This window comes from Electrona antarctica, assembly GCF_951216825.1.
Source record: "Electrona antarctica genome assembly, chromosome: 1".
Classification (NCBI taxonomy): domain Eukaryota; kingdom Metazoa; phylum Chordata; class Actinopteri; order Myctophiformes; family Myctophidae; genus Electrona; species Electrona antarctica.
This window is the reverse complement of record NC_136806.1, coordinates 15687612-15714522: the sequence shown is the minus strand read 5'-3', so window position 1 is coordinate 15714522 and position 26911 is coordinate 15687612. Positions and strand designations below refer to the sequence as shown.

Genomic DNA, 26911 nt, shown 5'->3' with positions numbered 1-26911 from the left:
TAGGCTAGGCCTGTTAGTACTGCAATGCAGAAATACCCTGTATTATTTATTTATTGTTTGTCGTGTTTTTGTTTTTTTTTATTTTGTTTCTCTGTTTGTGCTGCTGGCTATTTATTTAGCTGAACTTTCTGTACCATATTAAAATATATATACAGTATATATTGCAACGTTTAGCACCCTGACTCCAGCTCAGGGTGCTTAACGTTATTATTTATACTATATACACACACACACACACACACACACATTTCCTGTTTTTTGGCTATATAGAATAGAAGTGGCAGCGGTGGCCGAACGGATAGCGGCGCGGTCTTGATACCGGAAGGTTCCCAGTTCGAATCAGCCGTCCGACACATTAAAATTACCACCGCTGAAGTGCCCTTGAACAAGGCATTGAACCACTATGATGAAATATGTTCTATGAGCAGGGCCTGGCTGGAAACAAGTTCTTGAGCTTAGCCCAGATACCCTGGGTAAATATAGATTTAATTTCATTTCAAGTGTATATTTGTATGTCTCTAAATGTTATGATGAACTGAACAAGGTGGACCCTCTTGTAAACAAGTGTAGTGCTTTATTGGGTCATCCACTCACAGTTAACAGTTTTTGTATTGAGTTGTACTTGAAATGTACTGTAATTCTGCAAACTGTTAATAAATACTTAAATCAATCAATCCATCAATCAATACATCAATCACACTGCTTCTGATTTGCTGCTCACAGCCTACCACGCAGCTACGTGCGTGGGGCGTCAGACAAATAGCTCCTCCTTCAATCAATCAATCACGAACACATGCTTTTCGAACATGGCACCATTCAGATCCACATCAGAGAAGGACGATAATAATAACAAACAGAAAGTGCAAAAAGACAACGTCGTCAAGCTTCTTGCACGCGGAAAGCTGTCAGGAAAGTTTTCTCAACAACTGTTCAGGGAACTGCAGCCAGCTCTGGTACGAATCCCCTTGCAGAACATTGTCACCGAGGGAGACAGAGAGCGACACACTTTTGTTGGATTTACCAAATGTGGCCGATACGTTCTCTCCTACACCAAAACCTGGGATGCGGTGTGGGGTGCTGTTGGTTTGCAGGTCTACCATCTGTACTGGTGGGAGTTTAACGTGCACAGCAAACTCAGGCAGGCCCAACGCGTGCAGCTTTTTGTAGATGCCAATTGTGTCATCACCGAAGACCTGCGTCTCACTGTGTGCGAGTGGCCCAAAGACGACTCCAAAGTTGTCATCTTCGGCTCCGACGCACGCGTCTACCCGACCGTGATCTTCATCAGCGTTATGCCCAAGCCTCCACCTGCACCCTGCTCTCACTGCTGTCCTATGATCGCGTCAGCAACCTCATCAACCATAGGCGCCACAGACGCCTCAGGTAGAGGGGTATGTCTCGAGCATGGCTATGTGCTCTGTGTGGATGTTCAGGATTGCTACCTCAGCTTCCAGGCAGCCTTGCACATGAAAAAGGACCAGGTCATCCTGTGGGACACCCGAGCATCCCTGATAGCCTGTGGCATCTCCTTCTGTCCAGCAGGTGAGCATAGCCAGTCGCCTAAGATCTTTGGCTCCATAATAGCACCTCCTCCATCAGAAGAAATAGAATCTGAATCATCCTCGTCCTCCCCTTCTTATATTTCCACGGAAGACGGATCATCATCACCCCCCTCCCCGTACTCCTCCTTCTCCTCCTCGCCTCAAGATGAGGCAAGTCTCAGTGAGCCCACTTATGTCAACTACACACACCTGCACTACTGCCTCCCACGGCCAGCGGAGCACAATGCTATACCTTTTGAGGTTGATGAGTCGCTGTTCCGTGTCACAGATATGGCAGGAAGGGAGCTGCTGCCGGTCAGAGATTCGCACAACAGGCCATCTGTGTGTGTGGAGCAGTTGACGTTGCACTATGACATTCTCATCGATAAGATGATCAGGAGTGGTACCTGGGGCCATCTGATCCGTGGCTATGAGGACTATGACCCTGTCATACTGGAGGTGTGTCCAGAGACCAACCAAGTGGTGATCGACATTGGGCTGCTTTTGCTGGACTCTGAAAAAGAGCCCAACACGTACTACCAATCCAACTTGCAGGTCAGCTGGGACCTCAACACTGGGCTGTGCTGTGCCATTGGGGCCGGTGACCTCACAGAACACGAACGTCTTTTCACAAATGATTGGAAGAGTTCTCACAGGAAGTCCTGTGCCGAGTGTCACAGTCTAGTGGTTCCTGGCTACGTCCACTGCATGAGCAACGAAGATGTGGAAAACGGAATGTTGACCGACAGTGACCGATGCACCTCAATTGTATTTTGAAGAGTGATAATAAAATGATTCTTTAAAAAAACCTTTTCAGTTCACATGAATAAAATTGATTGGCTATTTTCAAATGGCCGAAATGTATAGGCCTACAGCTCCATCTCAAAGAATTAGAATATTCTGCAAAAGTAAATTTTCTTCCATAATATAATTCATAAAGTGAAACGTTCATATATTCTCAATTCATTGCGCATAAAGTGAAACATTTAAAACTTTTTATCTTGATTATGGCATACAGCTCATGAAAAAAAATCCTATCTCAAAATCTATTTTACGAGAGCACTAAAAAAAATGATTTATTTAATCCAGAAATGTCGACCATCTGAAAAGTATATTAATGTATGCAGTCAATACTTGGTTTGGGCTACTTTTGAACAAATTATTTCATCAATGGGGCGTGGCATGGAGAGGTGATCAGCCTGTGGTGATGTTGAGGTGTTATGAAAGCCCAGGTTTGCATTGATAACAGCAAGTTAATTTGTATTGTTGAGTCTTATGTCCTTCATCTTGACAATACAACCTAGATTCTCCATGGGTTTCAGGTTAGGCCAGTTGGTTGGTCAGGCACAGTATTACCATGGTTCGTCAGTACACTAGTTACTAGTAGTTTTGGCTCTGTGGGCAGGTGCCAAATCGAGCTGGAAAGGAAAATCAGCATCTCCTCCATAAAGCTTGTCAACATACGGAAGCACAAAGTGTTCTAAAATATCCTGATTGATGGCTGTGTTGAGTCCAGTGTTACGTTTTCATTGTCAGTGATGATTTGGGGTGCCATGTCATCAGTGGCAAAGCCAGTACTGAAGTTCTGGGTGGGCCTGGCCCGGAGTGGGTGGACCTGCATGCACACACGTGACGCCACACCACATTATTCATGTCTTTATTTATTATAAAAAACAAAAACTATATTTTTTGGGGGGGGCCAGCATTCTATCTGGCTGCATGTCATCTGCTGGTGTTGGTCCACTGGTTGTATCAAGTCCAGAGTCAACACATCCATTTATCCGGATATGTTAGACCACTTTGTGCTTCTGTATGTTGACAGGCTTTATGGAGATGGTGATTTTCCTTTCCAGCTGGATTTGGCACCTGCCCGCAGTGCCAAAACGACTAGTAAGTGGTGTATTGACCATGGTATTACTGTGCTTAACTGACCAGCCAACTGACCTGACCTGAACCCCACAGAGAATCTAGGTTGTATTGTCAAGAGTAAGGTGCAAGACATAAAACTGAATACAAATGAATTTACGGCTGTTATCAAAGCAAGCCTGGGCTTCCATAACACCTCAACAGTGACAAAGGCTGATCACCTCCATGTCATGCCCCGTTGATGAAATAATTTGTTCAAAAGTAGCCCAGACCAAGTACTGACTGCATACATTAATGTACATCAAGATGGTCAGATGGTCGACATTTCTGGATTAAAAAAACATTTTTTTTAGTGGTTTCGTAAAATATTCTAATATTTTGATAGGATTTTTTGATTTTAATGAGCATACAGGCACAATCAAGATTAACACAAAAAAATGTTTTAAATATTTCACTTTATGCGCAATTAATTGAGATATTATGGAAGAAAAGGAACTTTTGCGGAATATTCTAATTCTTTGAGATACAGCCGTAAAGGGTTGAAGTGCTTAATGTATGTTTTGTAATAATTAAAATCAACAAACTAAAGTTTTCAAATAAATGTAGTGGACTAAAAGTCAATATTCCTAGATTTAAAATAAAAATCAATAATTCAGAACAAATGACGAATGAAGGAGCTACAACTAAGAAAACGAGAATATTTCAACTTCAATACTGAATTTCCCTGTGGGATTAATAAAGGTGTGTGTGTTGTCATAATTCAGCCATGCGTTTCATACATTTCCTGAAATTATGTTATTCAGAGTTTAAAGGTGCAATTTAAAAACAATATCTACATTAAAGTTTATCAGAATTGTTTTGAATCAATCCGGGCCATTGCAACTTAAATGCCTAAATCAAACACTAGGTGTCACCTATCACTAACCGTAGCACAGTTCATCCCTAATGCTAATGTTCCAAAGTTCCTGATTTAAATAAGACAAAAAGGACATTTGTTGGAAAACAGAACAAAAAAAAAACATTCTCTATTAAACTTTATTTTATTACACAAATTGTGTAAGAACTTCTCCATCTGAAAACACATTAAAAATCATTTCCGAAAGGCCACCAATCCTCTGAAAGTCTGCATCACTACTGGCTTATTTTTTTGTTTTTCTATTTTTTTAATCACACATACACTCACACACAACATGTGTAACCACTGTACAGTACATTATTACATTGTGCCCTATTGGAGCCAACTGCAGCATTGATTTAGTTAATCAATTGTCCGTTATAGTGCATGTGTGACCCGTTCATTAGCGTCTGAATCATAGCAAATGATTCCTTGGAAGGAAAAACTGTCTGGCTGAGAAAGGTGAACACTAAAACATCAGGAACCCATTGTACTTCAAGCTTAAGGCATGATCAAGTTAATATATCATCCAAAATATTATATAACTAGTCTTTGACAATAGATGCGTTGATGTTAAAGCAACAAAAAGTCTCCCACACCAAAGAAAATATGAACAAGAGGGTTTGCAATAGTTTTTGCTTTTGATACAAGAAAAGCAAGCTTTTAAGCCAGATTTGACCAACACCATTGTACGACTGATTATAAATTAAGCATTACTGATGTTGGGGTGTTCCACAGGGTCAAACTGGGTGTGTAGAAGATCCAATATGGTGACATGGATGGGCTTTTCAGGAACTGCTATGACATTCTGGAATGTATCCTGTCCACTGGGGATCATAACAAGCAATCTAATTACAATCATTGAAAAGTGCCATATAATGTTATGTACCCTTGGAATAATCTTATCCTGCTTTCAATTACATAATGAGAGCATTTACATGCCGATTCATATTCTGATATTTCAGTTTTCTTAAGGATGTGATTGTATACTGCATGTAAAGGTGAATTTGGGAAAATGTAATGTGAGAATTTGCAATGGAAAAGAAAAAGCTGACACAGACCAGAGAGTGATACGTTACAATGTTCTGCAGATTGGATGGACCCGGAAGGGAGGGGGCACTCATCTTGTTTCACTCACAATGCAGGTGTGCTGAGGCCAAAGCCTTAACCCAGTCTGGGCGGGAACCCCTTTTGGTGTTTTAAGCATTATGTTATACTTTAGCTATTGAATAATAGCAGATCTACGAGCTTGTAGGTCTGCTATTTTTTTTAAATCGTGAACATGTGGCACAAATCTTTGAATATATTTATTCTTTCACAGTGAACGTTTTTTAACTCAAATCTTTGCTTCTGGGAGGTCCCTGGAACAACATATTTTCAGATGGGGGTCGGCGGCCAAATACAGATAATTCTGGGGGTCCTTGACATGAAATAGTTAGAGCACCACTGACATAGAAACATGGGTTTTTCAGAAAACTGTCAGGATTTAGAAGACATTTGTAGAATCGTCCTCCGGTCTAAATTGTGGCTCATGATGTGCACCCAAATGAGCCATTGGGTGACCAGGGTCAGCCCTGTTCCCTCAGCTCCATTAGGGTTACGGTAGTCTCACGTGGCCAGGCTGTTGCCTCCTGCAATTTTCAAATGCTTTCATCACAGTCTGGAGAACGGAAGCTCTGATCATGAGCAAGCGATAAAGCCTCCTCCCCACTTCCGTTTTAATCTTTACAGTCGTGCAAAATTTATCCTAATATAAATAGAAATCATCTAAGCATATATAGCTTGCCGCTTAGCAGAAATGGATATTATAAAGTTAAATGTAAAGATATTTAAAAATATATGTTTTTGTGAACGGAAATGCCAGCTTTCTTACTCTGATTTCGGGAGGTGTAGTTCCAGACTATATAGCATTCGGAGATTGTGGAATAGTTATCTGGCTACGTGAGACAGGGTTCCCCAATAGGCGGCACGCGGGCCATTTGCGGCCCGTGGAGCGCCCCCTTGTGGCCCCTGGAAGAATTTCCCAAAAAAAAGTTTTGTTTTGTTTTGGGGGGGGGGGGGGGGGGGTGTCCCAGATAGCCTATGCATGTCAAACTCGGCACACCCTCAAGGACCACTGGTGGTCCCTGGACCACTGGTTGAGAACAATTTTTTTTTAATTAATGAAAAAATAATTAATGAAAAAATAAAAAACCCAATTTTTCGCGCGTGCGGACTCGGCCCCCAGCCTGGTTCCCTAGTCAAAATATGGCCCTTGAGGAAAATTAATTGGGGAACCCTGGACTAGGGCTAAGGGAACACAGCAATGTTAACGGGAAAACAGACAAACTACATTAGCTCACATTGCCTTGTGAGCTTGTAGATTGGCTATTTGCAGAGCTATGATTGCACAGTTGTATGACAATGTCTACATGGCGCTATACATCCTAAACCAATGTTTGTCATGTGGAATGTTGATTTTCCCAAATTCTCTCCACCATATTTTCCAAATTCACCGTAAGATATACACATACCACAACTTGTATAAGCTCATTTCCATACAGACAAATATTAGCTGGGATTAATGTATATAATGTACCTGCCTTAACATTACATTTTTGCTTACTGGAAGGTTTTCTATGGCAATATTTACAATATTGTGTGTTAGTGTGTGTGTGTGTGTGTGTGTGTGTGTGTGTGTGTGTGTGTGTGTGTGTGTGTGTGTGTGTGTGTGTGTGTGTGTGTGTGTGTGTGATCCAGATGCATAATAATAAATGGCTTATCCTGAACGAGTCTTTTAATATTGATTATTAGCCAGAATACTGTGTGCATGTGAACGCACTTATTTACTCGTGCAGATTTACCAACGGAGTGTCATGATGGAAGACACTATGACATCATTCTTGTGAAATGTTGGGCGTGATGAATTTTGCTGAAGTGTTGACAAAGGACAATGTCGGGCATTTTTGGTGGGGGGTGGGGGGATTATGAAGGGCCCTGATGCATGCCTACAGAGGGGCAACAGGTTCCCAAGGGTTCTGCCAGAAGAGTGTGCGTAGCCTACGTGTGAATAACATGGTGAGAAATGCAGTTTGAGCACACAAAGCAGCACCAAGCAGGAGGCATCAATTCTCCTCTATAAGGTTCAAGTCCAGTTCTGTGCAGTCTCTCTCAAAAACGATCTTTTGTCCGTCTATCGTACTCCCCTTTCTTTTAACGTCGTCCTCTTCTTCCTCCTCCTCCTCCTCACTTTCACTCAGCGGTACGATACTGGTCCGTCCCAGCAGGAACTCTGCGGGGGAAAAGGCTGATCGCCGCTCCCCCTGCATGGCAACGTGCTCCAGCATCATGCAGCCAACTGCTCCGCCGCAGCCCAGGGCTCCACCACTACCAATCTGCAAAGCACAGAGACCTTACATGAGACCATGCACACCAGCATAGGGTGACCAGATATGTCCCCATGACACCATACTGAACGTCATTTAAAAATCAACACACTGCTGTGTGGGCCTTCATGTGAAGGACCAGTCACATGGTACGCACATGTCAGTGTGTAGATCGCTTTACCATGGAAATCAGAACGCTCAAAGCTTTTACGGTTCATGTGTAGCCGTTCTGAAACTGCATTATAGCCTGCCCTTTCTCAAAATGCACCATCTTTTATGTTGCAACACAGCAGCAGAACAAGAAGATCCACACAACCCCTTTCCTACGTCATAAACAAGAACAAGACCGAGGAGGACATCGGAGGAAAGGCGATGACATCACTAAACAAACCAGGAAGTTACCATGAATGGCGGTGGCATTCTTTTAACAGGGTTAGAAAGCAGCATTCAGGGGAAATCTCCAACGGGCATAGCAGACTCCAGTGGCCAGATGCACAGGAATGCAGAGGCCAGCCCAAAAACACACAGTGGGTCAGGGAAGTGGGGTGAAAGTGCCAGTACTAACATCACACCACAGAACCCAATGCAGGCCGGACTCATCTGATGGAAACAGGAATGTGAGTGCAATGCTGCTTCATACAGTAGGTGGGGTACGGGGGAGGGGGGGCGATTGTGGTTGAGGTCAGGGAACCAGAGGCCCAGTTCTGTTCACTAATGATCCCAACATAAACACACTGGGACTGTGGGGACAGAAGCAGGGAACTAAGGGCCTTGGTGGTGGTGGAGTTGCTTTTCATGGCAAAGCAAACTACCAGAAAGCAACCACTGCTAACATGTTTCTAATTTGTTATAATTTGGTTGCCTGAAGGTCCGTAGGGACTGAAACGTTGCCCTCAATACATGTATACTCTAGTACCGAGCAGATATTATAATCAGTGTGCGGGCGTATCTTTCCTTTTCATTAGTTATAATTTGTTTGAAATATCTGTTTGACATCCTACAGAGCCATGCCATAATATCCGATTGATTAATGCCATTAGTTAAAAATGTGTAAATACATACAATATATAAATAAAGTATAAAGTTAAAATGTGAAATTCAATATGGTAAGGTAAAAGTAAAAAATATATAGACCAAATATTAATAACACAAATTAAAATAAGCACCCCTATTGGCTGCAGCATTATGCTCACCTGAGTCATCTTGCTGAAGTCAAGGCCAGGCCGGGGGCAGGGTAGAATATCTGGGTCATGGCGTCTCTTCAGACGAGGCTTACGCATGTCACAGGGTTGAGAGTGGCATCGTGGGAGGACCGGGCGCAGTGCGCGTCTAGAGGAAGACGGGGTGCTGCAGGCTGAGGTGGGAGAAGGGGAGGGGGCCAAGGGCTCCGTGGCGCAACAGCCGGGGATCAGGGCAGAAACTGGGGAGGGTTGCGGAGGCAGGGGGAGCAGAGATGCCTCCTGGATGTGCACGGGGGACAGGGAGAAGCGCCTGCGCAGCAGCGAGCGAGACGAAGCCAGAGGAGCCGGGGAGGAGGAGCAGGAGGAGGGGGCTGGGAAGAAGGTGGAGCAGGCCCCCCGCAGCGTGTCACAGGGGTCCCAGGGAAAGCTCCAGGGTAGCGGGGAGTCAGACGACAGTGCCAGGCTAAAGAATGTGGGGCTGGAGGACGAGTGCACGGACGAGGACGTAAGAGAGGAGCTGGGGCCTCGGAGCGGGCCAGAGCAGGCCCCGGACGCCAAACAAGCTACTCCTCCACTTTGACTGCGGCGTTTAACCGGGGTCCACACTTTGGAGGCACAGGGGCGCCAGGTGGAACGGCAGCGAGACAGATCCTCCGGGACAGACAGGGAGCGGCAGTGACGTTTGGGAGGTGGGGGTGGGGAGCTCTGGGAGGCCAGGTCAGTGACTGAGGTGCTGGGAATTTGAGGTTGGTAGAGACAATCTCCAACTGGGACAGGGGGCCCTAGGGGGTCGAGAGGGGACAGGCCAGAGGAGGAATCCAGGAGATGGGCCCTGGATGATGGGTACATTGCCAAACTGCTCTCTGGGAATGCCAGAAGATAGATTCAAGATTTTATTTGTCAGTGAAATGTTGGTGTGACATACTCCGCCAGACTATGCTAATGATGTCCAACAAATATAGTGCAAAATACAGTATGCCAATACAACTAGCCAATACAAGATAAGTTATAAAACATGTAGTAGTAATAAGCTAAAAAACAAATCACACCTGTGTGAAGTGAGGGGCGCTAATATATTAAACTAACTCATGTTGATTAGATGATGTAATGGTGACAAACGGTGCCAACACAAACATTAAACACCATTAACAATAAAGAGACAATATGACGTAAACGACACATGACGTAGACAAACATTAAACCTGTGTATAGGAAGGGCTAGCGCCCCTCAAAAACCTAATGTATGCGCAAATGGCATTAGACATTGGTGGTCAATAATAATATATCATTTAGAATTGCCCCTCCCCAAGTTTGCGATAGGATCTATACATTGAAGCCAATGAAAATATTCAGTTCATAACCATGGACTTACCTGGAGTCAATCCATAGGCACTCCAGGAGATAGTAGGGCTGGATCCCACTGCAGGCAAAGACTGAAATGACAAAAGATTGACTACTTTTAAGTACATTACGTTTTTAACCCATTCTGGGCGGGAACCACTTTTGGTGTTTTAAACATTATGTTCTACTTGCTATTGAAAAATAGCAGATCTACAAGCTCATAGCACGGCAGCGAGTGCCGCGCTACGAGCTTGTAGGTCTGCCATTTCTGAAAAATCGTGAAAATGTGCCGCAAATCTTTGAATATATATTCTTTCAGAGTGCACGATTTAACTCAAATCTTTGCTTCTGGGTGGTCCATGGAACATCATATTTTGAGATGGGGGTCTGCGGCCAAATACATATAATTGTGGGGCTCCTTGACATGAACAAGTTTGAGCACCACTGGCATAGAAACATGGGTTTTTCAGAAAACTGATGATTTAGAAGACATTTGTAGAATCTGGTGTCAGGTCTAAATGGGTTAAAAGTGACATGGTTTGAAGTTCTACTCACCACATTCACATTGAAGGAGAAGGCCTTGTGACTGTGCTCCTCTAAACTCTGCTTCCGGAGCTGCTCTGTGATAAGGGTCACCATCCTGGACCCCGGGAGAGATGACGGTGAGGAGGAGGAAAAGGTACAGGGGTCCGTCAGGATCCTGGACCCCGGGAGAGATGAAGGTGAGGAGGAGGAAAAGGTACAGGGGTCTGTCAGGATCCTGGCGAGGTCTGTGGTGTCCCCTCCACACCTCAACCAGCCAGACTGACTGGCTCTCTCACAACGCCACGGTCATCTTCACTTCTCCTGGTAAAAAGGACAGGCAATGGAGGAGAAATCCAGGTATGAAAAGCAAACTGGCTAAACCTACAGTATCATGGCTCTGGCTGTCTTCCATAGCAGCTACGTTAAGACATGCTAGTGACAAGCTATGTAGAAGACGTAAAACACATGAATAATAATATATTAATAGAGACGGCACCCGGAGGAAACCCTGAGGCGAAATGGACATAGTGGCCTAATTTGGTATTGCAGCTCGAGCCAGCACTGGTCCGTTGACTATCACTATCACTATGACGTTATGGGGCAATGACACGTGAACGCTGTTTCATATGTGAACGCGTGCAATGATAGTCAACGGCCAGTTCGTTCACGATTTGGCCCAATCCATCCCAGAATGCACACTATATAAATATAGAGAGAGAGAGAGAGAGAGATAATGTGGAATTATGCGATCTTCCAAGATTGCTGATCTCCATGCTAATAATATGCTGTAACACATTGTTTAACTTGAAGGTCAGGTGCAATAAAGCAGGGGTTCTCAACCTTTTTGGCTCGGGACCCCCAGAAATGCTTTGGCCATGCCTTGCGACCCCTGCCCCACCCCAATACAAATTGACCACTAAAATAACCTTAATAGAGAAGATGCATCATAAATAGTATACCGAAACCAGATAGAATCGTTAAGGAAAGTTTATGCATGTACTATGTAAACTCTAAATTTCCATGTTCCAGCCATTCAGATGCATTGGCAACCCCCCTCCGAGGGGTCACAACCCCCAGGTTGAGAACCCCTGCAATAAAGTATACATGAAGCTTACAAATGTTGCTATATTAAAAAAAAGGCACAGATTTAAGTTCTGCCTTTCACGTGCACATGAGGCACTCTTGATAGGTTCCACTTTCACAAAAGGCAGAAAGCATACAGGTGGCTCAAGGCCCAAGGACAAAGAAACACTCCACATTCCATTGCATACATTCAATGAAAAGTATGACCATTGCCATCTGATAAAGAAGGGCCCATCTCAGATTTTAAGTACGCACACAGTACACAGGAAAAGCTTTTGGGGAATGCCACGGCAATGAAAGCCAAGTGGGTCCAATTTACGTGAGACGTGATAGGAGCCTGGTGCTCGCTTTAGGACAGAGGAGAATGGAAGGGGGAAGGAGACCGAGAGAGGAAGAGGGGGAGGATGGGGGAAGTGTGTGTGAAAAAAAATGAAGGGGGAGTGGGGCTGAAAGCATGCCATAGCTGCTTTGCGAGGCAGACAAAAGAGGGGAAAAAAGTGGACAACCAGGGCTCCAGTGGTCTCAAAAATGGCCAGGGTGAAGAAGAGAAGGCACAGACAGGACACAGAACAGCAGACCACAAAGACGTGCATCAATGCAACGACAACAACCTCACAGGCCCAAGGTGGCATTTTCTGAATTTCATTTTAAGTTTAATTTAATGGAAACACGTCACCGCGTGCGTCAGTTGACTTCTACACAAGATCTAATAGTAGTAAGTGAAAGTAAGACACACCCTAGGAAACAAACTTAACACTGGCCCTGATACAACATCCTGACCATTCATTTCAACCTTTGCACTGCTCTCTAAGAAAATCATGATGGCACACAACTTTTACCTTTGACACTTAAAGTAAAACTATAAGGGGTGTCCATGGTGAAATTAAATGACAGAGACTATTCATTGCTATGCTTTAGGCGTTGAGGGTATTTATTTCCCTCAGAACTTTCTGTAGAGTCAGAGGAGGCCCTCTGGGGCTGGGCCTTTTCCATGTGGCAACCATGTTGCTTGCTAGAGTATTAGTGTTACAAGTAGCCTATACTGCCACATGAGATTCCACTTGCCTAGCTTTGTAATCATCTGTACACTACCAAACACCCTCATAGAGCAGGGACTTTCAAAGACTGCAAATATATATATACATATATGATCAATAACTAAGCTAACAAATGTGTCATCCATTCTAAACCAGCCAAAAGATCTTTGCACATCTGTCAGTCAGCCAGATGATTTGAAACCTTGTTGTACAATGTGCAGGTTAGCTCATGGACATTGGGTTTGAAACATTGACCTGATCATCTGACTAGGTAAAGGGAAGTTAATGCCAAACGACCATGAATGTGACAATCAAGTCAAATGACCCCCCCCCCCCCCCCCCTTCCTCATTAAACCAGTGTTAATTCTAACTGCTTGCTGAAAAACAGGTTAGCTGACTGCTAAACAGTTTGAGGTTTGCATACGACAAGTTAAAGCTAAAAAAAGAGGAACACTGCAGGCTGTCTACATCAGATAACTAGCTGTCCAACATAGATAGCTGTCATGGCTTAAAAAAAAAAAAAAAAAGGAAATTAAATAGCAATTGTGTGAAAACTGTTAACCGTTAATCTGCACCAAAGGTTATTTTCCAACGAAGTGCAGACTCTAGTCTAAAACCAGACGCTGACACAAACTAACATAGCATCTGGACATCATGATGCAGCCCAGCCAGCCTGTGGGAACTGAACTGACCCTGTGTATAGCGTTCAACCCAACCACAGCTAGCTGGGGCTGAGCTACATCGGCTATAGCTAGCCCTAGTGGCAACATTAAGGCCTGTTTACTGCTTCCCCACCGTGTTGTCATCAATGCTACACCGTTGTAAAGAACAGCGCACGGATCTACACACATACACACGAGCGACTCCATCACGTTTAGGTCTATTTATTACATGATGCAGAGAGTTTACGTCAGCCACACACCACTATAGCTAACACACAGCCAAACTGATGCATTACCTGGCCCTCCCGTGTCTCCTTAGCAACCGCAAAGCTGGCTGCACGCGCACAGGACGAGCCACGGCACGGCCTCGCGCACTATTTATAGCTTTTGGACGAAACCATCTGCGGAGGGTGCGAGTCCGAATGAAACACGTCCCCAAAATCCACTGAGATCTTCGTTTTTGAGACCCACGATGACCCGTTATGACATGACTGTACGTGGACGTGTTTTATCGTTGCGTTGACATTCCATTTGCTGACAAATGAAAGACTGTTTTTGTATATTTCATGCATAACATTAGCAGCCTCCCCCCCTGGCCTGGTCCGCTACCAATGGATTCCTGAATAAACAACATTAAAATAGAAAGATGGAAAGAAACCCAACAGACAGGCTTATTAACTAAGTATATAAATAAGTATATAAAAAGGCGTGAATAAATAAGATATAGTTGTGTTATATAATGTAGGCCTATATAAAACGTAATTTGTAAAACACCAAACAAATATAGCAGCCATGATTCAGAAAGACGCATGCGTAGAGAGGTTTATTACTGTATTATTACTCCCATAACGCTATGGTCTACTCCCCCTGTACTCTTTACTACGCTGTTTACTTAGAAGAGCGAACCGATCGACCCTCAACGTGGAGCCGTATAAGTTATAACTGGCATTATTAATTCATTCATCCCAGACAGATGACAGAGCATCGACTCGAGAATGGCATCATCAGAAAAGTTCCGAAAAGAACAAACTCTTGCGATGAGAAAGAAATACATCGGGTGGGTAAACATGCAATCACATTGTCACAGTGAACTTATTTATATCTATCCTATCATCATAATGGCAATCTAAAACTAGTATCAAGACAGTCTGTTTATGTTTTACACCGTAAGAAGAGCTAATGTATTGTTGTTTTTTTCTCCCAGATCGTCTTGTAGACTGTTTTATTCAGATGACCCAGTGAAAATAGTGAGAGCTCGGGGTCAATACTTGTATGACGAGAACGACCAGCGGTATTTAGACTGCATCAGCAACGTTCAGCATGGTAAAACCCCCTCAAAATCCTATCAAACTGTTTTTTTTAGAGCAATATTTGTTTGTTTTTTATAAACATATCGATACAACTTTGATGTTTGTAAAGCAAAAGTAACCGAACTCGTTCAACGACGAGGAAAGTCACATGACGTGGTCTATGGCTGTAAACACGTGTAATGCTTTATGGTGTCGTGACTGTCGTCCACTCAGTTAACAGTTTTTGTATTGATGTGTACTTGAAATGTACTGTAATTCTGCAAACTGTAAATAAATCAATCAACACAACATTCTCAATTCCACTTTGCCCTCTAGTGGTCACACTTTGTATAACTTTGTGTTTCTCTATTCCAGTGGGCCACTGTCATCCCAGCATCACACAAGCTGCAGCAGCTCAGATGGAGTTGCTGAACTCAAACTCACGCTTCCTGCACGACAATATCACCCTCTATGCAGAACGCCTGGCTGCCACACTGCCTGACAAGCTGTGTGTCTTCTATTTTGTCAACTCTGGGTGAGTGGTGGTGCACACAAAGTGATTCAAGATTTAAATATTTGTATTTGCCACAAATAAATGATATATAAGATAAATGCATGTGCAGTGAATTAGACTACTAGACTACGAGAGTGTACCTGTACGTACGCCCTGGGACTGGGAGTCTGGGGTTCGATCCCCGGCCGGGTCATACCAAAGACTTTGAAAAATGGGACCCAGTGCCTCCCTGCTTGGCACTCAGCATCAAGGGTTGGATTGGGGGTCCCTGCCGACATACTAGCGTCATGTCCAGGGGGTGTACTTGTACATCATGCTACAGAAACAGGAGATATTTGTGATTCTGTCGCAGTCTAAAACTATACTTTATCAGCCATATTTATTTTCCCATAAGTGGGTGCGGGGGCCAGAGGAATGGGGAGGCGAGGCGCGGGGGAGCGCACAGCCAACTGCTATAAGAATAACTGAGTCGCCTCCTGCCCTATGGGCCTCATGGCTCGGCAAAGCTTACACTAGCTCCGCCAGACTGTCAAGCATAAATAATACAAGGAAGTATAACTAAAGGTAATACTAATTGTAATAACAGTAAGGTATTAAGTAATAAATATTGATAATAAAGTGCAAAAAAATAGATATACACAGACATTTGTGTAGTGAGTGAAAGAACATAGACTAGCATACGTATAATATATACAATCTAGAGGTAGGATAGACCTATCTAATATATTGCTGCCAAAAAACGCAAATACAGAATATAAATGAATAAACTGGCACACAAGGATGACGACCGTGAGGACCCAGGTTTGAATCTGAACCCATCCCATCACGTCTCGCATGTCACTTCTCTGTCTGTCCATGGTTTCCTTCCTCTATTCTATGAAATTCTATATAGCGTGACATTGGTAAATGGTGCATTCATATAGCCTGGCTAATAAGCCAGACTCAAATCACACTGATCACACCAGACTCAAGCATTGAACGTCACTGTACCAAAGCCCGCCCATATTGCATACCGTGTCCCGATTGGCCACACCAGTTCTCTGGTGTAGGAAATGGGCGTACAATTGAGCCTCTCCAGACCGTAATCCGCCGGCAGGCAATTTCTTCTTTGCCAACGGCTGATTCGGTCTGGCTTATTAGCCAGGCTAGCATTCATATAGCACCTTTATCCAAGGCGCTTTACATAGATTGTGCATTACATTCACCCATTCACACACCGATGGCAGCAGAAACCATGCAAGGCACCAACCTGCACATCAGGAGCAATTCAGTTCAGTGAACACTTCGTGATAGAACTGGTAACCTCATGGTTCCCATCCAGCTGCTCTACCGGCCACTCTACCCGTGAGCCACTAACCCTATTGAAGGTGATTTATCATGTGATTCATTCACCCAACAGGTCTGAGGCCAACGATCTCGCTCTCCGCCTGGCACAGCAGTACACACAACACGAAGACGTCATTGTGCTCGACCAGTGAGTTTAGAGGGTTTTTTTTTACTGTCATTTTGACACAGACAATAAAACGTAAAAATAAATATGTCAATTACAATACAACTCTCCTTCTATACCAGTGCATACCATGGACACCTTATGTCCCTCATCGACATTAGTCCATACAAGTTCCGGAAACTGGCAGGACAGAAAGAATGGGTTCATGTGGTGTGTAAGCTCACATAAGCATCATTTGGAACTGCTGACCAACAGTGAATATTTGACATATGACAAAATAGTACACATCATTCTCCTAGGTACCCTTGCCAGACACCTACAGAGGAATATATAAAGACCACCCCAACCCGGCCGAAGCATATGCTGCCACTGTGAAAGACAAAATAGACGAGGTGCAAGGGAAAGGCAGGAAGGTACGATTTAGTACAATTCAGTTTGCTAATAGTACTCTGCCATTTAATGACAGAAAATGCATAATGTAGAACCACATGTGAAGCCATTGCATGGCCAAAATAGTGTTATGATTATTTGTGATGATCAATGTATAATTGCTCATTTTTATCTTTCAACAGATCTCTGCATTTGTCGCCGAGTCATTGCCAAGCGTCGGAGGGCAAATCATCCTGCCACAAGGATACTCAACTAAAGTAGCCGAGTGAGTCCTCAGTAGTCACTCTTAAAGGGTTAGTTAACTTAGTTCATATTTTTTGACTTAAAGCTGTAGGAAATACTTGCCATTAATAGTGGTGGCAAAGGTATTGATTGCCTGATTACCTCGCATCCTATTAAACTTTGTAGATCAGTTGTCTCATATTCGGCACAGTATGGTAATATTCACCAAAACCAGACCAGAACCACGGCAATCAGGCAATCAATTAATACCTTTGCAACCACTATATATATAAATGGCAAGTATTTCATACCGCATTAAGTCTATAAATCTGAACTAACCCTTAAAGACATGAGTGAAGTGGAGCAATTTCAGCTTCGACAATCGACATTTCCTGAATGCTGGGACAACAACATAATGATTTGGATTTACATCTCTCTCTCTTCTTCACAGCTATGTCCGCTCGGCAGGGGGGGTGTTTGTGGCGGACGAGGTGCAGACAGGGTTTGGACGTGTGGGAAGTCACTTCTGGGCTTTTGAGCTGCAGGGAGAGGATTTCAGCCCTGACATAGTAACAATGGGGAAACCCATGGGCAATGGGCACCCCTTGGCATGTGTGGCAACCACGGTAGAGATTGCTGGAGCTTTCACTGCTACTGGCGTGGAGTACTTCAACACGGTGACTATTGCAGATCAGAGGGAATAAAATAAGTCCATGCTACCAGTTTAGTCATTATACATTAAACTCACTAGTGAGTTTGCACATTAAACCTACTCATACTTTCAGAGCAGCAGCTGCTGTAGACATAATTTACTCCTACATGTTCATTTCAAAAAATCTTAAAAATGTTCATGTGTCAGAATTTGTCTCTGTCTGTCTGTACGTAAGTGTGTAATCCACGTAACTCGGGAACCGTTCGCCCAACCGACTTCAAATTCAACACACGTGCTCCACACCACCACAGGGGGCGCAGTGGCCTGTGTCGAGTCGGTCAGACCCACGGTTGTCCAGAACCGCCCCCAAAAGGCCTCTGCCTGGGTCTGGACAGGGGCCCCTGCCCAGTGTCCAAATATGGAGCTGGCCTATTCTGACGTCTGCATAGACTCCATATTTGGGCATGCCTGACAAAGAACTCCATATATGGGCATAAAAGGGACACAGAAATAATATCTGGGTGGGGCATGCATTTTCAACTTGCATCGTTCCAAGTAGGCCAGTGCCCAATGTGCACCGCTGTAGAGGCTCCAACGCATAATATCTGGGTGGGGAATGCATTTTCAACTTGCACCGTTCCAAGTAGGCCAGTGCCCAACGTGCACCGCTGTAGAGGCTCTTAATGAGAATAGCCATATATTTAGAGGGTCTGTGTGTGCCGGTCTGGAGGTCATTTTGCAGTACAGTACAACCCAAGTTTCTTGTTCACACTGCTAGCAGGCCAACTTAGTACTGCGTATGGTTAATATTAACACACGCACGTACATGCGCACACACACGTATGTACAGTTGAGTATACACACAATGGCTCTGGAAGAGCTAGTTTTTCCTACAGCACAACGCCTTACTACAAATCAAATCTTGCAAATCACAAATAGATGCAGTACATCCCACTGTCTCTCTATAATGGGAGACTTGTCATGATAGAGATCCACAAGCCATGACACTGTTATTGGACCGACACCATGCTTTGTTTTTTCAACTATGTTGGACAGCATTTTCTTTCTAATACGTGCTAAAAACAATTAGGGAATTCTATTCCCTCTGACCTCTTGTAGTTTGGAGGTAACCCAGTGTCGTGTGCGATTGGCTTGGCAGTTCTTGACGTTATCGAGAAAGAGGACCTAAGAGGGAACTCCACCAGAGTGGGAGGGCATCTCAAAGACCTGCTCACAAAGCTGAAAACTAAACATCAAATCATTGGAGATGTCCGGTAAGAGCACAGTATCTACTAGCAATTCATAGTATTACAAAATGATGTACTTTGAAACTGTACAGCACTGCCACTGACTGCTTTTCACTTGTAATCCTTGGTTCTTTGCAGAGGGGTAGGTCTATTTGTGGGTTTGGAGCTGGTGTCAGACAGAGAGCTGAAGACTCCAGCCACAGATGCTGCATCAAGGGTGGTGAAGAGGTGATGGTCAACACTGATTTATACTCGATTATAAATCTGACATCACACGCCAAAATTGGCCAATATAAAAGCTTACGGATCCATGCTGCAAGGCATTTGTGAGCTACACAGAACAACATTGGCAGAATGTCAGTACAAGTACAAATCAAGCCTTACTGTAGCAATACAGTTTGTGCCCTCAATTTTTGATCTGCTTTGGGAATCTTATCTATTTGTATTGCAGGCTGAAAAAGGAGCGGATTTGTGTCAGCACAGATGGCCCATGGGAGAGCGTGGTGAAGTTTAAACCTCCCATGTGCTTCAGTATGGAAGATGCTGAGCTGGTAGCACAGAGCATCGACCAGATCCTCACAGGTGAGACAATGACATCTTAAAATGTTACAGTACGTCAGCACGCAGACACAAATCAGAAGAGAAAAGTCGTTGCAACACCTAAAAAGGTATAAATTACAGAAGCACAAGAGAATCATACAGTTCAATTCATTAAGCGATCAATGTTCCATTTTTCCCCAGATATGGAGACCCAGGACCTTAAATAGGAAAAATGAAGACATTTACAGGTTTGTAAATCCTGTAGAAAAACATTTAATAGCTGTTGGTCACATTCAGAAGGTTCAGAGGTAGAGATATAGGCATCTTCATAATTTATGAAGAAGTTGGTGAAGTCAAAATGGAGTATCAATTATTTTCTGATAATCCAGTTGACTTCACCAACTGGTAAAATGCACTCCAATCTCAAAACAATTTCATTACCTTTCATACTGGTATTTCCTATGGCAGAATATGTTCACTTTGTACCTCCATAATAAAGGACCCGTAGTTGTCACAGTTCAAATGTCATCTTAACACAAAACCCTTGTGAGCTCAAACACTCAAGTGCCCATTTGATGCAATCCACTGTAGCATTGAGTGGACATAAGATCACTGAAGCACCAATTCCTTCAAACTGTACACCTAACTTTCTATCGACAGCTACATACCGGACAGGGAGGCCACACCATTAGACTAGTGATGTTTTAATACTGTAAACTGGGGCATCGCTAAAAGCAAGTCCCCATGTCAACCAACATTGGAGGCTCACAGTTGATCCTCTGGAGTTGTGATGCTTCCAAAGTACGCTACTAAAGTAACGTCATTCTATTCTGTTCTTTTCAGGCATTTCTACTTGAATATACAGGCCATCCCATTGCCAGTGTTCTGTAGTCATTTGATTGAACCACAGTTAACAGTCAGTGATCAAGACTTAATGTCTGGGAGACCAAAGCCAGGAACACTTGTACTGTAACACTAATGGTTGTTTTTGGAAATGTCTTAAGACAAACCTCAATAAACATTTTAAATACAGTTTATCCTGCCTCTTTCACATCCTTGCATCCGTCGTAGCAAAAAGAAAATAAAGACACATTCTATATGCACCCGTCTCTGCGACATTCTTAAATATGGGGAATAAGAACTTACCAGAGTAAACCTTAAATCTCCTGGACCTTTTCACAGTAAACATACCAAAAATACTGGAGGTTCACACCTAGCAGGGGAGCGAGTACAAAATCTTAGCCAGATATCCAGCAGCAAGTGAAGGACTCTGCCAGTTATCCGAAGGCATCCGTAGGAACTTTACCATTATCCAAGACAAAAAAAAAGCAAGCAAGCCATTTAACAGTACAAAACATTTAACATTACTTTTACAAATAATAACAAAAGGATCCATGTGTAATATAAATCAAAAGTTTATTTCTACCAATTTGCCCAAGACACTAGAGGAATGAGTTTCCAGTGAGAGAGGGAGTGCCCTCTTACATTTAAACAGGCTTGCTTTCGGTTGTATCATAACACTAGTAAAGCCACTTAAAATTGCAGACATGATGGGAAAGAATCTCCTTTTAAAAGCCAAAGCAAAAAAAAAAAAGAAAAAAAAGAAAGAAAAGAAAAGAACTGGTTGTCCTTGTCTACTTAACCAACTGCAAACATTCACTTAACACACTTACAATTAACCCTTTGATTAGTTAAATCCCTTATCCGTCTTTCCTCACCCCACATCTGAAGCCATGCAGCTCGCATCAAACACTCAGGAAAGAAAAACTAAAAATCTACAAACACCAAAGAGAAAAAAAAAATATGCAAAAATTTGTTTTATTCTTGAGCTTCAAAAGCTCTGCTCCTTGCTTGTTGGTAAATCCAGTAGACATGTAAAATACAACCATACAATACATTAGATTCAAAAAAAGGTACCAAAAAGTACAGTAAAAATAACACTTCCATTGCTGGAAATGTAAATGGACACAAAACAATATAAAATAAAAAGTGGAAAAGTGACATTTGCTTCCCCAGTTCCTCACTTGATCTGTACATATGGAGCATGAGTCCAAATTTCTGCCAACTCCAAAGGAAAAGCCAGAGCCCATGATGGCTGTGGTTGGACCATGGGTTCCTTCTCTTATTTACTTTAGACCTTAAGAGAAAAAACACGGTGCTCAGTGTTACTAAAAAAATAAATGTATACAACATAAGTTACAGAAAGGCAAGAACATGAATGAGCTTTACAGATCTTTACAGAATGGACACAGACACAACCGGAGGGGACAAGACCAGTAGCTGCATTACCTAGCTAGCACCCCAATGAAAACCCTACTACCACCACCACCTCAACCCTTATTGATCCAGTAGTGTTTGTAGGGATGCATCTTAATGATTGGCACATGGAATGAATCCACAATTAATGATTCTAGACCCCATGACACAGTCCCCCCTGCCCCCCATTCACCACCACAATGTTTGAATGAGTTTTAAGACTAGATGGAAGAATTTTGAGTCAAAAAGGCACTAATGGTTAGAGCTAGATTGTCATGTTACTATAGATGATGCAAAAATGCATACCTGCACTACTTGTGATCAGTATGGCTTGTAGCTACTCTGGTGGCCTCCACGTCTTGGAGTTTTCCCATAGCTTGTATTGCCCTGGTCTGGAGGACAAGGAAAAAAAAGGGACTGAGTGCTTCTGTACAACAACGACCAAGAAAATTACGTTTTCTCTCAGCTGGGGGCAGTTATCGCTTACTGTAGTCGTAGCCACCCCCATAGCCGTAATATCCAGCAGAGTAGTCATAGTTGCCATAGCTGCCATATCCATAGCCTTGTCCGTAGCCCTGTCCATAGCCGTAGCCCTGGTTCCAGTAGTTGTTGTATCCTTGGTTCCAGTTCTGGGTCTGGCCACCTGGAAACGACAGGAGACACGATACATCTCACACCATTTCATATTTAACTAGTCGTCAATAGGATTTACAAGTCTACATATAAAGGATTAAACCGGGCCAGATTCTTGAGTTTCGACTCCCAACATTGCAAGGTGAGAAAATGGCAATTAGATATACAAAATTAAGTTTAACATAATACGGTAGACTCAATTGCACACCTGTCGTTAGATCCTAATATAAAAGTATAAATAAGTCTTGGTTTTGATACAAACATTGCATCAAAATGAGAAAATACCCAAATATAGCAATAAAATAGAAATGGCAGTACTAAAAAGACACACACACACACACACACACACACACACACACACACACACACACACACACACCACAGCAGTTGTCATTGTTGGTAAATAAAAAGGTAATGGATGGACACTCACTTCCACGTCCTCTGCCACGCCCCCCATATCCTCCTCCTCCTCCTCCACCACCACCACCTCCACCACCACCGCCGCCGCCGCCACCCCCACGACCACCGCCATACTGCTGCTGCTGGTACACCTCTTTGGGCTGGGCTATTTTAATCTCACACTGCAACACCACACAGTATACATAGACATTAGACTGAAGTCATGGACATTTTGCCATTATGCATGAATTCTATTTTAAAAATAAAATTGTTCTTTACCTTGCTCCCACTGACATTATGGAATTTCTTTTCCAAAACTTTTTTGACTGGATTCTCTTCCTTATACGTGATAAAAACAAATCCCCTCCTCTTCTCCGTCTTTGGATCTTGCGGGAGCTCAATCGTTTCGATCTGAAAGATGATAAAACAATGAAAGCCATTCATTAAGACAGTTCTGCTGTAGCCACTTCAAGCCTCATCCATTTGCTGTGCGCCGAACACAGCCGATCTACAAGCCGACCATGTGCTGGTATGCGATGCGAGCATGTATATTGGCTATTTTCGCCTCACGACACCAAGCAAATAGGCCGCGGTTGTTTGAGCATTAGCACCCATAATGATTATACCCAAATAAGCTTACCTCTCCAAAAGTGCCAAAGTACTCCTGGATAACATCTTTGTCTGTGTCTGGGTTGAGGCCTCCAACAAAGATCTTCTTGACTGGCTCCTTCTTCATGGCCATGGCCTTCTTAGGGTCAATCTGTCGACCATCTAGCCTGTGTTCCTTCTGTTCAAGGACCTATTGGAAATGTGCATGGTTAAGTTTCCCTTCTGAACACACTGTACTTATTACCCAACATTTAAAAAAAAGACGTCGTTTCCACTCACTTTATCTACTGCTGCTGCTTCTTTAAAGAGAATAAAGCCAAACCCTCTTGACCGGCCTGTCTGCTGGTCCATTTTTATGGTGCAGTCTGTCACTTCACCAAATTTAGAGAAGTAATCTTTGAGATCCTTCTTACTCGTGTCCCAGCTGAGCCCCCCGACAAACATTTTCCTATGCCAACAAAAACAAAAGTGGTAAACAGTTTAACACTACAGCATTACATTTAACTATACCCCCAGCACTCTTGTTTTTTTTTGCAATCACTTCTTGTCACAATTTTTCAATTGATGCTAGTTCTACCATGCAGATGTGCCTTTGTTGGGTACATCTTCACATTTAGGAAGTCATGCCGTTTGCTTGTTTAGACAGATGCTAGGTTTGATGTTTACTTGGTATCCTAGTTGTTATTTTGCTGCACTTAAAATGCTTTCTTCACTCCATTTACATGACCTTGTCGTTAGTTGACCAGGGTTCGGAGGACCATTTTAATGATCTCATACTTTTGAAGTTGGTTGCAATTTAGGCATTTAGCAGAAGCGCTTAATCCAGAGCACTTTACAGTAAGCAAGAACACCACGTGGTAATGCATTACCCAAAAAGAATAGTAGTCAATAATCATAAGGAAGCCAAGAACCTAGTATCCATTCTGTTGCCATGGATAGTGTCCGCTAAAATATTTAAATTGTAACATTAGCACAGCGACTAAATAGCTCATTCAGGATTGGGGGGCAGGGCGCGCTGGTGGGCAAGTGCACAAACTGTTCCAGAACATCTGTTGCCACCAGTGACGTAGGAAGGGGAAGGCAGGGGTCCTGTTCCCCGATCCCACTAGCGAAACGTTCATTTTTCTTTCCATCTACATTTTTTATAGAATATAAGCCGGAATGCATCCGCACAGCAAACGCGATCGGTTATGCATCAGATCGAAACACACCACACACACATCCATTGAACTAGAGTACAATCATGTTCTATGTGGCTGCCCCTCCCCCCTTCCCTTCGGCACATGGCGCCAACAAAGCCCGGCGGAACAAAGGAACTAGGACGAAACCTGGAGCTTTAACTAGGCCGAATCCACTCAAAAATGCATTTAAAATTCACAACGATGATATATTAAAAATAAAAACTCACCCCGCATCCTCCTCCCCTTTACTGGCGTTGATCTGCCCGCCTTCCGAGGCTCCACCGGCGCCGTTCTGGGCTTCGTCTCCTGCCTCGCCTCCCCCTTCCTCCGTCGCCAGTTCTTCACCACCATCGCCGTCGTCCAGAGCGGACTCTGCTTCGGCTTCGGCTTCGGGCCCTGCTGCTTCTGCCGCCGCCGCTACTACCGCTACTGCTGTTTCTGTGACGGCGTCCTCCTCCGCGTCGTCCACCAGTTCCGATTCGGCCTCGGCGTCCCCGGCGTCCCCGTCGATCCCGTCTATGGCCTCCTGCTCCGGCTCTGCCTCCTCCAACTCGTGCTGCGGTTCCTCCTCCTCCTCCTCCTCGGCGGCGCCTCCGTTAAAATCCTCATCGAGTTCGTGGCCGTTTTCCGACGTTTCCATGAACTGCTGCTCGCCTTGCTCGGTGTCGGACATTTTTATAAACCTAGTATGATCCCTCTATTTTATATTCCTGAGGAGATAAAATAAAAAAATCCCACTTTAGCTGTGTTGCTCTCTTACATAAGTCCTGCTACCATTGTTGTTCCCTCCTCCCACTAAAATTCATGGATCTAATAGGTCTAGCACATTTTGGATCCCCCCTCAGTAAAACATGCTTCGCCATTAACGCCGTGCCAATGCATACATACATCTACCACCATTTTGACCGGTTCCACGGTCCATACATTTAACAGGGAGACCCCCTTTTTTACTTCAGTTTAGTAGGCAAATAACGGAACGGATCTGCTGCGGCAAACGAACAGATAACCGGCGATCTGCAATCTTTTAACATGCAGAGCCAGATGTCTGAAGAAGAAGCTGCATGGCCGCTGGTGATAAACCAAACCCATGAAAACGAACGTGCAACTCTATTCGCAGTTACGTAATGCGGAGGAGGCCGTGCCTCGCTCCACAGACACACACACTGTGCAAATTTGTATAATTGCAAATTATGTAATTATCACCCCGTTCTAGAACTTTAACGACAGATCCACCACAATCAAACGTACTTACGCGCTGAGTCTCAACTACACAAACCTCCGAGAAACGTATTTTTAGACGGAAAAAAGGCTGCTTACTGATCACACAATCGGAGAGCACTCTTCAAGATGGATTCTCCCATACGATACGACGCAAACTCGTGGTTGGTTTTATAGAACCGGTAGCGAAAAAAAACACACTGCCGGCAGGAGGCGGTCCGATTGGATCGTCAGTGCTGCCAATCGTAGCGCCGACCAATCACACAACCACGTTCATTTTTTTTCCTTCATAGATGTTCACGCCCTTTACACACAGGGAACTTTGAGTACCTTTTCTGCTTTCAGGCACATTCTTGGGGTTGGACAACTTGGACTTGATAGTTTGTTTGGTAATGTCGAGTCATGTCCAAAACATTGCATTTGGCACTGTTAAATGGGAATTTACACAACTGTGCACACTATACTGTATCTGTTAATTATTTTTATTTTTATTAATTTTTATTTTTACAAAGTTGCGTGTGAGAGTAGCCTTTCGTGAATGTTGTTAAATATTATTGGACTGATTAAAAAAAGTTAAGCAATTTCGTCTTGACAAATCCATGCTATGAAATCTGAATTGTATATACTATATGGAATTAGCCTGTCAACAACTCCATTGAACCTTTCAGTCGCTTTTGATTTGCATGCTTCATTGCATTCATCTGTTAAGTTACCAAAGACCAATTTTAGAACAAGAATTTGTATCAAACAAATGCATTTCTGAGATGCTCATTACAGATGTAAAATAAAATTATTTAAGTAGCGTGTCTATGACC

At 43.5% G+C, this 26911-nt stretch overlaps 4 protein-coding genes and 1 long non-coding RNA gene across 7 annotated transcripts; 3 read left to right on the top strand and 2 right to left on the bottom strand.

The window, feature by feature from the left end:
* The first annotated feature begins 771 nt into the window (after positions 1–771).
* On the top strand, positions 772–2496 carry LOC306925922 (DDB1- and CUL4-associated factor 15-like). The gene has a single exon (XM_079505073.1). The coding sequence runs from the start codon at positions 807–809 to the stop codon at positions 2316–2318; it is 1512 nt and encodes a 503-aa protein (XP_079361199.1). The 5' UTR covers positions 772–806; the 3' UTR covers positions 2319–2496.
* Positions 2497–4430: 1934 nt separating this feature from the next.
* On the top strand, positions 4431–7034 carry LOC306926099. Its single transcript, XR_013790369.1, has 2 exons — positions 4431–6253; positions 6590–7034. It is a non-coding gene; the product is annotated as an uncharacterized lncRNA (long non-coding RNA).
* LOC306926014 (protein FAM53C-like) lies at positions 6927–13931 on the bottom strand. The gene is made up of 5 exons (XM_079505209.1): positions 13793–13931; positions 10745–11035; positions 10221–10281; positions 8861–9711; positions 6927–7676 (listed from the first exon to the last, which is right to left on the bottom strand). Exons 2-5 carry the CDS (start codon positions 10826–10828, stop codon positions 7407–7409), a joined length of 1266 nt encoding a protein of 421 aa, XP_079361335.1. The 5' UTR covers positions 10829–11035; positions 13793–13931; the 3' UTR covers positions 6927–7406.
* Positions 13932–14335: 404 nt separating this feature from the next.
* phykpl (5-phosphohydroxy-L-lysine phospho-lyase) lies at positions 14336–21063 on the top strand. 2 transcript variants are annotated; one of them, XM_079505174.1, is made up of 13 exons: positions 14336–14553; positions 14701–14819; positions 15161–15320; positions 16699–16773; positions 16872–16959; positions 17049–17162; positions 17322–17404; positions 17813–18038; positions 19133–19287; positions 19399–19488; positions 19712–19842; positions 20002–20048; positions 20644–21063. In XM_079505174.1, the coding sequence occupies exons 1-12, from the start codon at positions 14492–14494 to the stop codon at positions 20025–20027; spliced, it is 1329 nt and encodes a 442-aa protein (XP_079361300.1). In that variant the 5' UTR covers positions 14336–14491; the 3' UTR covers positions 20028–20048; positions 20644–21063. The 2 variants fall into 2 exon arrangements, with proteins under 2 accessions (XP_079361300.1, XP_079361299.1); XM_079505173.1 differs by having other exon boundaries at positions 20002–21063.
* Positions 21064–21199: 136 nt separating this feature from the next.
* LOC306925997 (heterogeneous nuclear ribonucleoprotein D-like) lies at positions 21200–26304 on the bottom strand. 2 transcript variants are annotated; one of them, XM_079505195.1, is made up of 9 exons: positions 26196–26304; positions 25106–25588; positions 23977–24145; positions 23729–23887; positions 23368–23499; positions 23120–23270; positions 22544–22699; positions 22363–22448; positions 21200–21937 (listed from the first exon to the last, which is right to left on the bottom strand). In XM_079505195.1, the coding sequence occupies exons 2-8, from the start codon at positions 25549–25551 to the stop codon at positions 22378–22380; spliced, it is 1284 nt and encodes a 427-aa protein (XP_079361321.1). In that variant the 5' UTR covers positions 25552–25588; positions 26196–26304; the 3' UTR covers positions 21200–21937; positions 22363–22377. The 2 variants fall into 2 exon arrangements, with proteins under 2 accessions (XP_079361321.1, XP_079361320.1); XM_079505194.1 differs by having other exon boundaries at positions 26131–26256.
* Positions 26305–26911: the final 607 nt, after the last annotated feature.

Excerpts from the sequence above, each read along its gene's own strand:
- LOC306925997 (XM_079505195.1), bottom strand. The coding sequence starts at position 25,551 with ATGTCCGACACCGAGCAAGGCGAGCAGCAGTTCATGGAAACGTCGGAA. Across the intron at positions 24,146-25,105 it reads AAAGGGGAGGAGGATGCGGG|GAAAATGTTTGTCGGGGGGC; the intron begins GTGAGTTTTTAT and ends TTGTTGGCATAG. Across the intron at positions 22,449-22,543 it reads TGGGGGTGGCTACGACTACA|ACCAGGGCAATACAAGCTAT; the intron begins GTAAGCGATAAC and ends CTTGTCCTCCAG.
- LOC306925922 (XM_079505073.1), top strand. The coding sequence starts at position 807 with ATGGCACCATTCAGATCCACATCAGAGAAGGACGATAATAATAACAAA.
- LOC306926014 (XM_079505209.1), bottom strand. The coding sequence starts at position 10,828 with ATGGTGACCCTTATCACAGAGCAGCTCCGGAAGCAGAGTTTAGAGGAG. Across the intron at positions 9,712-10,220 it reads TGCCTATGGATTGACTCCAG|AGAGCAGTTTGGCAATGTAC; the intron begins GTAAGTCCATGG and ends TGGCATTCCCAG. Across the intron at positions 7,677-8,860 it reads ACTTCAGCAAGATGACTCAG|ATTGGTAGTGGTGGAGCCCT; the intron begins GTGAGCATAATG and ends TGTGCTTTGCAG.
- phykpl (XM_079505174.1), top strand. The coding sequence starts at position 14,492 with ATGGCATCATCAGAAAAGTTCCGAAAAGAACAAACTCTTGCGATGAGA. Across the intron at positions 18,039-19,132 it reads GCGTGGAGTACTTCAACACG|TTTGGAGGTAACCCAGTGTC; the intron begins GTGACTATTGCA and ends GACCTCTTGTAG. Across the intron at positions 19,288-19,398 it reads CAAATCATTGGAGATGTCCG|AGGGGTAGGTCTATTTGTGG; the intron begins GTAAGAGCACAG and ends GGTTCTTTGCAG.